Below are 16336 nucleotides of genomic sequence, written 5' to 3'. Positions count from 1 at the left end.
ATTGGTTAAGATAGACACAAAGTGCTGGAGTAACTCTGCAGATCAGCCAGCAGTTTTGGAGAAGACGATTCAGTTTGGGACCCGCCATATTGGTTTGTTTGAAAATAAGTCTTTTTTTCATGAACTGTACGAAAAAATAATTGCGAATGCACTTGTGTAGCTCTATTTTTGTTAGGTTGCCCTGATAATATGAGAAGACACAAGGAACTGTAGATGCTGGTTTACAAACGAAGCCACCAATTGCTGGAGTAACTGTCAGAAGAAGGGTCTCAACCTGAAACATCACCCATTTCTTCTATCCAGAGATGCTGCGTGTCCCGCTGAGTTACTCCAGCATTTTATGTCTATCTGCTGGAGCAACTTAGCGGGTCAGGCAGCATCTCTGGAGAACATGGCTAGGTAATGTTTTGGGTTAGGACCCTTCTTCAGACTGATTATAGAGAACTGGAAAAGAGGTGGGGGCAGGACAAAGCCTGGCAAGCGATAGATGGATATTGGTGAGAGGGGTTTTGAACACAAATGAACAATGTTATCCACTAGTAATGAGGATAGACTTTAGGCAATTACAGATGAAGCAGATGAAATATGTTTTTTTTAATACAGCATGCTATTCTGATCTCGAATGCTCCTTCTGAAAATGGTGGAAGCAGAAGCAGTAACTACGTTCACAAAAAAATAATTGAATGAATATTTAAAATGGAAATAATTACAGGACTATAGGGAAAGCATAGGATAACAGGATTAATTTAATAATACTTTCAAAGAACAATGGGCACAATGGACTGAAAAGCTGGCTTGCATGTTTCCGTCAAGTGACATTCTATCTCACATAGTCATATTGTTTACAGTGTACTATGTTTACGTTCTTTTGTGCTGCAGCAAATAAGGATTTCATTGTTCTTTCGGGGACATATGACAATAAAACATTGACTCTTGACCCCCCCTGCACCTGTATCCACCTATCACTTGCCTGACTTTATCTTGCCCAGGCTCTCTTCCAGCTTTCGCCGTCCTACTACAAACAGTCTGAAGAAGGGCCCCGACCCGAAACATCGCCTATCCATTTTCTCCGGAGATACTGTCTGATCTGCTGAGTTACACAAACATTGTGTATCTTTTCCTGACAATATGTAGTGTAATCAGTAAAGAATGAGCTGTCAATAAAAAGAGGAAGAGATGTCTTATATTTGTATGGAATATTTCATGTCTCATTCAGAACATTTAAAATACATGGCATTTAGAAAAATGTAATCTCTGTTATAATGTGGACACATTTAACAAGTTTATACAGAGTATACTGCAAAAATAATCTACTGAAGTGTTAAATCTTGGTCAAGGGATTGGGGAATTATTGAGTAGATTGGTCATTTCATCAGACTGGTTAGTGTGAAGCAAGGGCTTGACATTCAGGAAAAGGGAGTGAGCCATTTAGGACTGAGATGAGAAGAATCCTTGTACTTCCCCTACCCACAAGGATTATGGCGATTCAGTTATTGAACATGTTGATGACCACCTTCCTGCTGTCACCCTTTATCCCCTCAATTCCATTCATATCCAAAATGGATCACGGAATTTATGGTTCTTACAGGGGAAAAGGGGTTGATGTAAGGATCACATATGTTCTTATTGAACAGTGGACGAAACATGAGGGATTGAATGCTCCACTCCCACTTCTGTTTTGTATGTTCTTATACAGATGTAAATTACAAAGACCCCAGGTTTAGGAATTTCGTCAAAATATTTTATTATGAATTGGGGCAAAGGTGTAACTTCATTTGTTGTATATCACATGTTAGTTTGGCAGTTATATAATGGGCTTTCTTGAACAACTGAAGTTTGTGTGGTGTTTTTTTGTGCAAAGTTCCAGGCTTCTGATTGTGCGAACAGGGAGAAATTGAATTGTTTATACAGTTTTGGTGGCGTATGATTTGAGCTACATTTTTAAAAAAAATATTCATTGATGGGTATTGTTGGCACAATCAAACATTTGTTGCCATTGAGAAAATGACGGTGAGCCATGTTCTTGAGCTGCTATCAGTTTTCTGTTGAATGGAGTGGGGATAAATGGGTCCCTTTCAGAATGGCAGGCAGTGACTAGTGGGGTACTGCAAGGCTCGGTGCTGGGACCGCAGCTATTTACAATATACATTAATGACTTGGATGAAGGGATTAAAAGTACCATTAGCAAATTTGCAGATGATACAAAGCTGGGTGGTAGTGTGAACTGTGAGGAAGATGCTATGAGGTTGCAGGGTGACTTGGACAGGTTGTGTGAATGGGCGGATGCATGGCAGATGCAGTTTAATGTGGATAAGTGTGAGTGTATCCACTTTGGTGGTAAGAATAAGAAGGCAGATTATTACCTGAATGGTGTCAAGTTAGGAAAAGGGGACGTACAACGAGATCTTGGTGTCCTAGTGCATCAGTCACTGAAAGGAAGCATGCAGGTACAGCAGGCAGTGAAGAAAGCCAATGGAATGTTGGCCTTCATACCAAGAGGAGTTGAGTATAGGAGCAAAGAGGTCTTTCTGCAGTTGTATAGGGCCCTAGTGAGACCGCACCTGGAGTATTGTGTGCAGTTTTGGTCTCCAAATTTGAGGAAGGATATTCTTGCTAAACCGGGTTTACTAGGTTAATTCCCGGAATGGCGGGACTGTCGTATGTTGAAAGACTGGAGCGGCTAGGCTTGTATACACTGGAATTTAGAAGGATGAGAGGGGATCTTATCGAAATATAAGATTATTAAAGGGTTGGACACGTTAGAGGCAGAAACATGTTCCCAATGTTGGGGGAGTCCAGAACCAGGGGCCACAGTTTAAGAATAAGGGGTAGGCCATTTAGAACGGAGATAAGGAAAAACTTTTTCAGTCTGAGAGTTGTAAATCTGTGGAATTCACTGCCTCAGAAGGCAGTGGAGTCCGTCTCTGAATGCATTCAAGAGAGAACTAGATAGAGCTCTTAAGGATAACGGAGTCAGGGGGTATGGGGAGAAGGCAGGAACGGGGTACTGATTGAGAATGATCAGCCATGATCACATTGAATGGTGGTGCTGGCTCGAATGGCCTACTCCACCTATTGTCTATTGGAGGGAATTCCAGGAATTAGGCTGATTTAGATCAGTTAAGAACCTGATGGTTGTCGGAAAGTGGCTGTTCCTGAACCTGGTGTTGCTGCAGTCCTATCCAATGGTAGCAGTAAGAAGAGTGCATGGGCAAGATAGTCCTTAATGATGAATGCCACCTTCTTGAGGTAGCACCTGATGCAGATGTTTCCAATGGTTGAAGGGCTGAGTCCACGATGGATCATGCTGAGTCCACAACTCTCTGTAGCCTCTAGCATCTGCTGTTGCCTTGTTGTGGAGATGGGTAAATTAAAGTGGCTCCAGGTCAGTTCTGAGGCAGGAGTTAATTTGGGCCGTAACCAACCTGCTTGAAGCACTTTATTATGGTGGATGTACCAGATCAGTCAGAGAGGCAGATTACCATGCTCTTCCTAGTATGATAGATGGGAAGCAGATGGGAACCTCAGACTGCAGAAGTGAAAGATTGAGAATGACCTTGAATACTCCAGCAGCTGGTCTGTACAGCGTTTGAGCGTTCATAAGTCATAGGAGCGGAATTATGCCATTTGGTCCATTGAGTCTACTCTGCCATTCAATCATGGATGATCTGTCCTTCCCTCCCAACCACATTCTCCTGCCTTCTCCCCATAACCTTTGACACCCATACTAATCAAGAATCTGTCAATCTCCGTTTAAAAAAATACCCAATGACTTGGTCTCCACAGCCGTCTGTGAGAATTAATTCCACGGATTTGCCACCCTCTGACAAAATAAATTCCTCCTCATCTCCTTTCTAAAGATACTTTTTATTCTGAGACTGTGCCCTCTGGTTCTAGACTCTCCCACTCGGACAGGTACATGACCTAGGCAGACGATAAATTTCAATTGAAATTTAATGTAAATAAATGTAAGACGATCGTCAGTTTCTTATCTGAGATGAGCCGCAGATCCTCTTGTGAAATAAAATGTTGATCAGATTTGGAGCCACTAATTAGTGGTTTTACAGAGTGCTTGAAAGAAGATTGACTTGAACATTTTTGGCAGATGCATGACTCCATGTAGGAGACGTAAATATGAAGGAGGTTTTTAAAAAGATTTGAAATTTGTTTTCCACTTGTTCTTCATCCTAAGGTGTGCACTATAGAGTCTGAGCAAATATTTGATGTGAGAGTTTGACTGTCCAAGACTTCACAATGGATATTGACACTGTTCTCATAACTTTTTGCTATAGAATCAGAACAATGGAATTTATTTCTCTTCTTCAGTCCAATGAGACAATGATGTAGGGTCTGCCATGGCTCAATTAGTATCAGTTCTGAATCTGAGGTTATCTAAGCTGAATGTCTCGTGGAATACAAAGAGAATATCATGCTTGCTCAGATGAGGGGTTCAACTGAGTGGATACATATTTTGAAGAATAAGGGATTTATTCTGAGTGAATGATAATCAAAGTAATAGCTAACTTGATCCTAAATTTTACTTGTACCTGTTGCCACCAACTCACTCCTTTCCCATTCCCAGACTAGACCTCAATTCAAGGCAGCACATTTTGCTTCATTAAAAAGTTTGATGCTTGGGACCTTAAGGTACTACTGAATTCTGCAGTGTGCCTGTGACTGAAACATTTGGTGCAGCACTGCTACAACCATTTGGTGCTGCATTTCAGTACAGTGAAATTTCTGAGCCCCTGGAGATGAAATAGGCCTGATTGATGTAAAGGAAGGAGTCATATAATTTTATGTACTTCTATCAGGTCTACTCTCAACATTCAATATTCCAGAGAAAACAATACAAGTTTGTCCAACCTCTCTTTGTAGCTAATACACTCTGATCCAGGCAGCATTCTGGTAAACCTCTCTGCACCCTCTCCAATGCCTCCACATCCTTCCCGTACTCCAAATAGGCCCAACCAAAGTTTTATAAAGCTGTAACATGACTTTCTGACTCTTAATATCCAGTGCCCTGACTGATTAAAGTAAGTATACCACATGCCTTCTTTAGCACTCTAGGTTCAGGTTTATTATTGTCACGTGTACAGAGTTACAGTGAAAAGCTTTGTTTTGCATGCTATAAAAGCATATATATATATAACATAAATAAATACAATTGAGTCAAACTCAAGTACAATAGATAGAGCAAAAATGCAGATGCAGAGTGCAGAATATAGTTAACAGCATTGTAGCACATCAGTTCCATACACAAAGTACAATGTCCTCAATAGGGTAGAGGTGAATCGGACAGTACCTTAGTTTATGATAGGACCATTCAGAAGCCTGTTAATAGAGGGAAGAAGCTGTTATTGAGTCTGGTGGTACGTGCTTTTGAGCTACTATACATTTTGCTGGATGGGAGCAGGGAGAAGGAATGACATGGGGTGGGACAAGTCTTTGATGTTGGCTGCTTTTCTGAAGCAGCATGAACTGTAGACGGTGGAAAGTCAGGTCTGTGTGATGTACTGGGCCATTTCTATGACTGCAATTTCTTGCAGTCTTGGGCAGAGCTGCTCCTAAACCATGCCCAATGGTATGCTTTAAATGGTGCATCTGTAGAAGTTTGTAAGAGTCACTCGAGACATGCTGAAAATCAAGAACAAGTAGATTAAAGATGAATAGAGTTTAAACTAATAGAAACTAAACTCAAGAACTAGGATTTAGTTTGCATTGTTTTATCTGTGTCATTCTATTTAATTCTGTTTCTTTTCTAACAGAATTATATTAATTTCGTATTATAAGTTAATAATTGATGGTAGTGAGTTCCTAGCTAGTGCAATATCAAGAAAAGGTTCCTAACCCTTTTTTTCCATGGTAATTCACCTACGCCCCATCTTTGGGGTAATTGGCAAGTGTACTTTATCTATCCATCATCTAATTTGTCCTTAATGCAATGAGTCGTTGCATCCTAACATCAGTCCCTGTCGGATAGTGCTAGATGAATCCTGCCAATTTGAATACCTGCCATTACCTTTCCTGTCTAAATTTAACGTGTGGCTTATTTGGTTTTCTTACAGGCCAAATGACTCAGCTATGTGACCTCATTAACAAGAGCGGAGAGCTGCTGGCTAAAAACCTCTCTCATTTGGATACAGTGCTAGGTGCGTTGGATGTGCAGGAACATTCTCTGGGAGTCTTGGCAGTATTGTAAGTTCCAAACGATTGTCTTCTTTATGTCAAGTGGATATAGTTGATCAATTTTATGTAGTAACATTTGGATTCTTGTTCCTGTTCTTGTGAAGTGCCAGAGAGAATAATTGAGAGCCTTAGAGGCATTTCCCTACATAAATGTTACTATTTCAGGTGGCATTATTTTGGGTTGCTGCCTTACACCGCCAGAGACCCGGGTCCGATCCTGACCACAGGTGCTGTCCATACGGAGTGTGTACGTTCTCCCCGTGACCGCCCGGGTTTTCTCCAAATGCTCTGGTTTCCTCCCGCACTCCAAAGATGCACAGGTTTGTAGGTTAATTGGCTTCAGTAAAAATTGTAAATTGTCCCTGGTGTGTAGAGTGCACTGGACTAATTGGGACAGCCGGTAGGCGTAGACTCGTTGGGCCGAATGGCCTGTTTCTGTGCTGTATCTCTAAACTAAACTGAACTAAACATAGTGGTGCGGGTTGATCATTCAAGTTAACAATAGCTTCACATTGGGTTCGTAGCTGTGTGGTAGGGTATTAGCTCACTGCTGCCAGGAGGGCACAGCATACCTGTTAATGCTGGTGTTGCACATTTCCAGCAACCCTCTGACTAAAATGTTTCCAGTTGATTTTGGCTTTCCTCTGGAAAAAAGTGACATTAAGTTAGCTGGTTCCAATAAGTTGCCCCTGGATGTAGGCAAGTGGCATTGGAGTGGGAGCGGGAGGTTCTTGGGTATGTGGGAGAGAATTGGTTAAAGAGAAAAGGCTGGGGAAGGGGCTGATGGGTCAGCTCTGGTAACTGTCATGCACTCGATGGGCCAAATGGAGGCCTTCTTTGTAGAGGAAAATAAAATATAAATAGTTGACCCTGCTGAAAGGAATTAAAACTAAAGGTAACAAGGCCAATACTTTTAAAGTAAATAGATGAGATTAGTTATTTGGTGGTTATGGTGCAAGAGGAATGGTTTCTACATGCCTTCCTTTAATAAATCTAAGTAAAATTGGATTGTTTTTAAGTGTTAGCAATGAAAATCAAATGATGCTGGTACATAACTATTTTATTTATTTTTTGTTCTATAGGTATGTGAAATTTTCTATGCCCAGTATCCCAGATTTTGAGACGTTATTCTCCCAAGTTCAGCTTTTTATTAGTACTTGTAATGGTGAGCATATCAGATATGCTACAGATACCTGTAAGTATCTCTATATACACATTTGCAGTGAGCTTTGACAATGTAATCAAAGCAATTTTAGCACAGTTTTACAATTCACAATTTTAGTACATCTAATACATTTTTTTTCTTTTTTTCAGTTGCAGGTCTTTGCCATCAGTTAACAAATGCTTTAGTAGAAAGAAAACAGGTAAACGTTTCTATAATAGTTTTCAATTTTGTTTCTGTCCTCAAATCAAATATTACCATGAAATGCTAGGTACATTAAGCTTATGATACCTCTAGTCTACTTCCAACTTGACTTCTATCTCCCAGCTAGTTTTGGGAATTGCAAACTTTTTTTTTGCATCCTACACCCCACCCAACCCAACCCTTCCGAATTTGGCGGAAAGTTTCCGTTTTCTTATTTCATTTCCGCCATTCCGATTTCGCCTCACATTTTTCCGCAAAACAGTCGGTAATTGCAATTTGTCAATTCGACTGCTAGAAGTCGCTAGGGGTTCCGCGAGAAATCCCCCGGCGCCCTGGAAGTCTCCCCGAAAATGTGGCTAGGCTGGGCAAGGCAGCCAATCTCGACCTCATCGGGCCTTCCATGGCTGATCTGTGGGTTGAATTTGCACCTCTGGAACTCTAGCCCAGCTGGAGCCAGCACATCTATCCCCATAGACGACTTCCTTGGTCAGCTGGATAAACTAGCAAAGCTCTGGAACCAAGTGTGCCAGAAAATCAGTGGTGGAACTGTAATGAGTAAATATTAAATTTAAGTGCAAGATTATATAACTAAATTAATTAAGATGGGGTTAAATTATAAAACACAGCAGAAAAGCCAATTACTATCTTTTTGGGCTGATTATCAATTAATGTGCAAATTTACTTCAACAAGTACTTCCAAGTGCTTAGTCGAGTCGCATAGATCAATTCTTTCTTCATAACTTAGTCATACATTTTATGACCATTGTTCTTTTATTCAATACCAAGAGAATTAGGATGTGTAAGGAAAAAGCAAAATAGAAAAAACAAAACAAAACAATTTTTTCTTCGTGTTGCAAAAAGTATCTCTGTTCAATAACCTTTCTATAAATAGCAGAACATACTCATGATAGGCCTGACATTGTACATGTAGTCCAAGAACTACAGACTGTTGGAAATAATAGTCGTTTCTCACATTGAATGTAGCGCAACGCGTATGCGCATTGGCGTGCATACTTTTATTTTGCTGAAAAGTTGCATTACGCGCCATATAAATTTTGATGTCAAATTCTGAATTTTGGACATCAAAATTATGAATTTGTAAAATCAAATGTTGGGTGGTCTGATCCTAGCAGCTGGTTGAGAAGAACACTGACAGAGGCTTGAATTAAGATGGCAATGGGGAAAAATATGAATCAAGAATGAATGTTAAGAATGAATTCTGGCCAATTCAGGTAGTTTGAGGCCAAAATATTTTAAACAAATGATTGAAAAGATGTGCAGACCTCTGAAGACAGAGTGGAAGAGTGGAGAAAGACAATACTAGAGCAAAAAAATGGAAAAACCAAGCACATCAAGTAGCTTGTTGAATTTCAGTGATTTTGGCCCATGGGGAAAGACTTATGTCATGTCCATAAATGGCCTCCCAAAAGAACATCATTTAATTAAACTAAATTATTTGCACATGGGATTTTTGTCCAATAGAAAATTCCACAGTTATGTGAAATTTTTGTTTTCTTACTTTTGAATGCAAATACCACAATGGAATCTTGATGTACGTGTGTTTCTACTGTGTAAAATTGAACAATTTTTACGTACAGAATGATCAATTATATTTTGTTTATCTGAACCCCAATTACACAGTCAATCAAATGTAATGAAAAGTGATTGTTGTTGCATATTGTAGGCTAGGTTATTAAATTTGCTTATAACAGTGGTTATGTTTTTGGATGGTTTGCATATTGGATGAAATGGAACATTCATTAAAAAAAGTCCCACAATTAAACAATTAAATTATATGTGAAATTTTATCCGTTCCGGCGATGTTACATTCCTTGAAAAGGGTTCATATTGAAGTGGCATTGTCCGTACGTGTGTTAAGAAACTCAAGTTGTAAAATAAAAGATTTTGTGTTTATTTTGTAGGCTTAAAATATCTTTCTTGCCAGCTCTTTAGTCTTCCCCTTGTTGAGTTAGAGTTCTATAAGTTGTATGCTCTTATTATTTTACTGTCTGATTCTGGTTTGGTTCTATGTGTCTGGTCTCTTTGTACTTGTTCACAAAAGAACACAAAGTGCTGGAGTAGCTCAGCAGGCCAGGCAGCATCTCTGGAGAACATGAATAGGTGACCTTTCGGGTCGAGACCCTTCTTCAGACTAGTTGTAGTGGGGGGGGGGGGAAGAAATCTGGAAGAGGAATCTTTGTCCTCGTTGAGTTTTTTCTAAGGCAATCGCATCATCACATTTGTCCATGGGCACATTTCCAGTTGGGATTGATGGAGCAGGAATGGGAAGCATGGAGTTATTTTAAGCTGCAAAACTGATGGCATTGGTGAGAATTTGTATCTATTAAAATAATGACCCACAGATTAAAAAAAAGGATGCTCTGTTAAAAATAATATACTTCTTTGTTAAAGCCACTGCGAGGCATAAGCATTCTGAAACAGGCCATAGACAAGATGCAGATGAATACAAACCAACTTACCTCAGCTCATGCTGATCTCTGCCAGGTAAGATAACCTCTTTTGTTCATTTTCTTGTGTATGAATGGTCGTTCATTTGGATACAAAAATTCCCATGTCAAGAAATTCAATCACATCGCATTTAATTTTTATTTCATAAAAGTCAAAATAGATTTTTCTGTGAGTGAAGCATGATAATGACCCCATAAAAGCCATTCTGCATTACACAAAAAATAAACTGAGTATTTTCTGTTGTGTTGTGCGTCACACTTATGACCCCAATGAGATTGGGGTTTGCATGGAATGATGGCACTTACTTTGCACAACTCCTCTTGAACCACATTGTTGCTGCCTGCAGTTTAAGTAGATTTTACTATCTGTGAGGGCTGATGGTTTTTGAAATACTCCCACCTAAATTCTGGTCTCCGTTTATTAAATGTATTATGTTGAACCCAGTGACCTACCTTCTCCTTGGTGCTCTCCTGTCCTTTGATTGAAGTTCTCTTTCATCATCCCATACCAATGCCAATTTGATTTGTTTGTCCACTTGTTCAACCCCACCCATCAATACTTCACGAGTGCTGGTGCAGCTGAACCTTTTTCTTCTTTAAGTCTCCGCCCCCCCCCCACAGAACTGCCATAGCATCTCCAAACAGGACCGGATAAGTCCCTGCTACAGGGCCCCACTGCTCCCAGCATGCTTGTATGTGGCATTTCAAATCAGCCTCAACATTGTAATTAAATGTGAAAACATGCAGGGTCCAGTTTTGCGGAAGTATAATTAAATGTTCATTCAGGCACACCCCCTTTAAAAACAAAATGATTGAAATGCTCAACAAGACAGGCAGCATCTGTGGAGAGACAAACAGGTAATATTTCAGATTATATATTACATAAGTTATTCAATACATTTGGAATGGAATTCATTCGGCAAACTCAGTCATGTTGTACAGCATAGAAACAGACCCTTTAACCCTGTGCCAGCATGCCTATCTACACACATCCCGCTTGCCTGTATTAACTCCAAACTCGGCACAATGCCCATGCCTTCTAATACCTATTAAGATGCCTCTTAAATGTTGTTGCTGTTCCTGTCTCCATCATCTCCGTTGGCAGCTCATTCCAGTTGCCACTCTGTGATTTTTTTTGTTTGGGATTCCCTTTAAATCTCCTCCTTCTTACTTTAAGCCTAGACTCTACTTTTCAGCACCCCCTTATTTAAGTAAATATAAATTCTTGTAAATTACTGGATGTTTTACAGTGGTTGAAATTTCAGTTTAATTTCATAGGATGTCTCTTCCACAAAAGTACTAAACATAAGTGCACTTCTTGGACATATACATATAATGCGAGATCAATAGCAGAATTTCATACAGTCATTACTTTTTAAAAATAACCGTAATTCGTCATTATTAAAAGTCTACATTTGGTCATTCTATGATTAATTAACATTGCCTTTTAGTTAGAAAAATAAAATGCGCCATGTAAGTTGGAGCTGTAATTAAACATGACATGCATTAAACCTTCCTCCACATTAAACATGAGACCATGGCTTTTGCATTAATTTTGCTTGTATAGATTAGATTTTCAATTCTAAAGTCGAAGAGTGAAAATATGTTGTTTGGAAACTAAGATACGTTTGTCTTCTTGTTTATAGCTTTGCCTCCTTGCGAAATGCTTTAACCCTGCTATTCCCTACTTGGAGGTGGATATGACTGATATTTGTAAAGAAAATGGAGCTTATGATGCCAAGCACTTTTTATGTTATTACTATTATGGTGGTATGATGTATACAGGACTCAAGAACTTTGCGCGGGCACTATATTTCTACGAGCAGGTAAACACTGACTATGCAAACTTTTCTGATTGCTTCAAAGAAGTTATCTAAAGAGACTAAAGCTGAGTAATTATTTACTGAATAGGCTGCCTGATATTACAGTTATTGTAAACTTGTTGTGCAACACTTCTATGTTGTAGTTACAATAATTTGTTTGTGCTTCCAACTTACACTTTTGGATGAACTTTGAACTAAGGATGTAACTCTGACCATAGTGCCAAATTATATTTTGTAAATTAATGTTGACTTGACCTAATAGCAGATGGAAGGGAGACCTTTTTTGGTGTCACACATCGTTTTCTTGGACATTTCCTTGAGACTGACTTAGTACCACACCAGTTAGATGGATTTTGAGGAAGCTGATTAGGGCAATGGGGAATCTGTAGCCTTCGCCACAATGGGGTAGTGTCTGTGCAATAAGGTTGGTGGTCTGGTAGGTAGTGCGCTGGTTCTGAAAGTTGAAGGGAGTTTCTTTATGCTCCCAGCGAATGGTCTTGAGGATTTCAATGCCATTCCAAATGCTGCCCCTCTATTTGGAGTGGGCATGGGCCAGAGATTCCTGTGACTTGGTGGGAATGTTACAATATTTTTAAAAGGGACTCGAGGGTATCCTCAAATGTTTTTGTTTTTTTGGCTTCTGGAGATTGTTTGAAAAAGCGAAGTATTGAATGGAAGATGGACACAAAATGCTGGAGTAACTCAGCTGGACAGGCAGCATCTCTGGAGAGAAGGAATGGGTGATGTTTCGGGTTGAGACCCTTCTTCAAACTGATGTCAGGGGAGGGGATGGAGCGAGTGAAAGCAAGGGTTACTTGAAGTTAGAGAAGTCAATGTTCATACCGCGGGGGTGTAAGCTACCCAAGCGAAATATGAGGTGCTGTTCCTCCAATTTGCGCTGAGCCTCACTCTGACAATGGAGGAGGCCCAGGACCGAAAGGTCAGATTGGGAGGGGGAGTTAAAGTGCTGAGCAACTGCTGAGGAGATGAGGTAGGTTTAGGCGGAATAAGCAGAGGTGTTCAGCAAAATGATCGCCGAGCCTGTGCATGGTCTCGCCGATATACAGGAGTTAACACTTGGAACAGCGGATACAGTAGATGAGGTTGGAGGAGGTGGAAGTGAATTTTTGCCTCACCTGAAAACACTGTCGGGGTCCATGGACGGAGTTGAGGGGGGAGGTAAAGGGACAGGTGTTGCATCTCCTGTGGTTGCAGGGGAAAGTATCTGGGGAGGGGGTGATTTGGGTGGGAAGGGACGAGTTGACCAGGGAGTTGCGGAAGGAACAGTCTCTGTGGAAAGCAGAAAGGAGATGGGCAATTGTGGCGAGTAGTGGGATCCCGTTGGAGGTGGTGAAAATGTTGGAAGATTATATGCTGTATGCGACGGCTGATGGGGTGGAAGGTGAGGACAAGGGGGACTCTGTTCTTGTTATGAATGGGGGGGAGGGGGAGCAAGAGTGGAGTTGCGGGATATCAAGGAGACCCTAGTGAGATATCTATAATGGAAGAGGGGAACCCCCGTTCCCTCGAAAATGAGGACATCTCCGATGACCTGGTATGGAAACCCTCATCCTGGGCGCAGATGCGGCATAGACCGAGGAATTGGGAGTAGGGGATAGAGTCTTTACAGGAAGCAGGGTGTGAAGAAGTGTAGTCTAGATAGCTATGGGAGTCAGTGGGTTTGTAATAAATGTCAGTCAATAGTCTGTCTCCTGGGATGGAGACGGTGACATCCAGAAACGGTAGGGAGATGTCGGAGATGGTCCAAGTGAATTTGAGTGCATGATGAAAATTAGTCATGAAGTTGATGGTCAGTGAGTTCTTCATGGGTGCAAGAGGTAGTACCGATGCAGTCATCAATGTAGCGGAGATACATTCATCAATGTTCGGGGATAGGGCCAGTGTACGCCTGGAACAGTGATTGTTCGACGTACCCTTCAAAAAGGCAGGCATAGCTGGGGCCTATGCGAGTCCCCATAGCTTCGCCTTGGATTTGAAGGAAGTGGGAGGACTCGAAGGAGAAGTTGAATGGAAGACTTGTTCTGGGTATCTGGTGCCAGTCAGGTGGACAATGTGCGCGGGTTGTTGAATCTGATATGTTCAGCGTTGGGGATATTGGCCTGAATGAGGATATTTATATTGATTGCCTTTTCCTTTCAGTGGATTTGGAGGATATGGCAGTAACAATATTGGTGGCATTTCTGTACTGCTTTGAGGTACTTGATCTGTTGTCTATATAGCTGAAACATAGAGAGCAGGGATCACTGTTGCTTGATATTGGTTTTGAAATCTTGGAGCACTCTTTTCCCTAGCTAATTAAAGACAATGGTGGTGTACTTGAGGTAGTGATGGATTTTATCCTCACTGCCCTCACTGAAAGTGGCTTCCCAGAAATGGGATCTGCTTCATTTTTTCCCAAGGGTGAGGGCTCTGTTGGCCTTTCAGATGTTTCTCTCATATGCTACGTAGATAAAAAAGACAATAGGTGCAGGAGTAGGCCACTTGGCCCTTCGTGCCAGCACCGCCATTCAATATGATCATGGCTGATCATCCACAATCAGCACCCTGTTTCTGCATTCTCCCCATACCCCTTGATTCCGCTAGCTCTAAGAGCTCTATCTAACTATCTTTTGAATGCATCCAGTGAATCAGCACTTCCTTCTCAGGCAGAGAATTCCACAAATTCACAACTCTGTGTGAAAAAGTTTTTCCTCATCTCAGTTTTAAATGACCTACCCCTTATTCTTAAACTGTGGCCACTGGTTCTGGACTCCACCGACATCGGGAACATGTTTCCTGCATCTAGTGTGTCCAATCCCTTAATAATTTAATATATTTCTATAAGATCCCCTCTGATTCTTCTAAATTCCAGTGAATACAAGCCCAGTCGCTCCATGCTTTCACCATATGACAGTCCCACCATCCCGGGAATTAACCTTGTGAACCTACGCTGCACTCCCTCAATAGCAAGAATGTCCTTCCTCAAATTAGACCAAAACTGCACACAATACTCCAGGTGTGGTCTCACCAGGGCCCTGTACAACTGCAGAAGGACCTCTTTGCTCCTATACTCAACTCCTCTCGTTATGAAGGCCAACATGCCATTAGCTTTCTTCACTGCCTGTTGTACCTTTATGCTTACTTTCAGTGACTGATGTACTAGGACACCCAGGTCTCGTTGAACTTCCCCTTTTCCTAACCTGACACATAATAATCTGCCTTCCTGTTCTTTCCTCCAAAGTGGATAACCTCACATTTATCCACATTATACTACATCTGTCAAGCATCTGCCCACTCACCCAACCTGTCCAAGAGACTCTGCATCCTCAGAGCATCCTCTTCACAGTTCACACTGTCACCCAGCTTTGTGTCATCTGCAAATTTGCTAATGTTACTTTTAATTCCTTCATCTCAATCATTAATGTATATTGTAAATTGCTGCGGTCCCAGCACCGAGCCTTGCGGTACCCCACTAGTCACTGCCTGCCATTCTGAAAGTGACCCGTTAATCCCTGCTCTTTGTTTCCTGTCTGCCAACCAATTTTCAATCCATGCCAATACCCTACCCCCAATATCCTGTGCTCTAATTTTGCCCACTAATCTCATTTGTGGGACCTTATCAAAGGCTTTCTGAAAGTCCAGGTACACTACATCCACTGGCCTGTCCATTTTACTTGTTACATCCTCAAAAAATTCAAGAAGATTTGTCAAGCATGATTTCCCCTTCGTAAATCCATGTTGACTTGGACCAACTGCTATCCAAATGCTATTACATCTTTGATAATCGACTCGAGCATCTTCCTCACCACCAATGTCAGGCTAATTGGTCTATAATTCCCTGCTTTCTCCCTCCTTTCTTGAAAAGAGGGATAACATTAGTTACCCTCTAATCCACGGAACTGATCCAGAATCTATAGAACATTGGAAAATGATCACCAATCTGTCCACAATTTCTAGAGCCACCCCCTTGAGTACCCTGGGATGCAGACCATCAGGCCCTGGGGATTTATCAGCCTTCAGTTCCATCAATCCACCCAACACCATTTCCTGAATTTCTTTAAGTTCCTCCGTCACCCTCGATCCTCTGTCCACTAGTACATCTGGGAGGTTTAAGGTTAAGAGGTTAGGAATGATGAGAATGGTTATGATTGCTTGCTACTCATTCAGGACAATATCCCCAGCACTGAACAACATATCAGATTCAACAACCTCCAAGAACCTCCGAGTTTCACATTCACAAGCAGTGTGTGTATATTGTAATTTGATGACTATGATTAGACTAATCTTTGTTCTGAGTGGCACAGTAGCAGTGGAACAATTTTCTGTCCATCTTATTGATAGGTTCCACCACGGCTGGGAGCTTGTTGAAGCTGAGATGAAGCATTGTGGCAAAGAAGCTTGAGAAGAGGATGCTGTGGTAGCTCAGCCTTGACTTTTGAACTTGGAACATTACACTGAACGCAGCTGGGGAAGGCTGTCTTTGATTGTAC

At 41.2% G+C, this 16336-nt stretch overlaps 1 protein-coding gene across 1 annotated transcript in view; it reads left to right on the top strand.

Moving 5' to 3' along the window:
- The window catches only part of cops3 (COP9 signalosome subunit 3), a 30445-nt gene that overhangs the window by 1162 nt on the left and 12947 nt on the right, over window positions 1-16336 (top strand). The window contains exons 2-6 of the mRNA XM_078418147.1: window positions 6069-6198; window positions 7272-7384; window positions 7504-7553; window positions 9968-10060; window positions 11670-11849. Coding sequence (XP_078274273.1) covers window positions 6069-6198; window positions 7272-7384; window positions 7504-7553; window positions 9968-10060; window positions 11670-11849 — 566 coding nt within the window. The remainder of the gene's footprint in view (window positions 1-6068; window positions 6199-7271; window positions 7385-7503; window positions 7554-9967; window positions 10061-11669; window positions 11850-16336) is intronic.

The sequence above is a fragment of the Rhinoraja longicauda genome, chromosome 21 (genome assembly GCF_053455715.1).
Source record: "Rhinoraja longicauda isolate Sanriku21f chromosome 21, sRhiLon1.1, whole genome shotgun sequence".
Taxonomy (NCBI): Eukaryota; Metazoa; Chordata; class Chondrichthyes; order Rajiformes; family Arhynchobatidae; genus Rhinoraja; species Rhinoraja longicauda.
The sequence above is the reverse complement of the archived record's forward strand: the minus strand, read 5'-3'. Positions and strand labels throughout refer to the sequence as shown.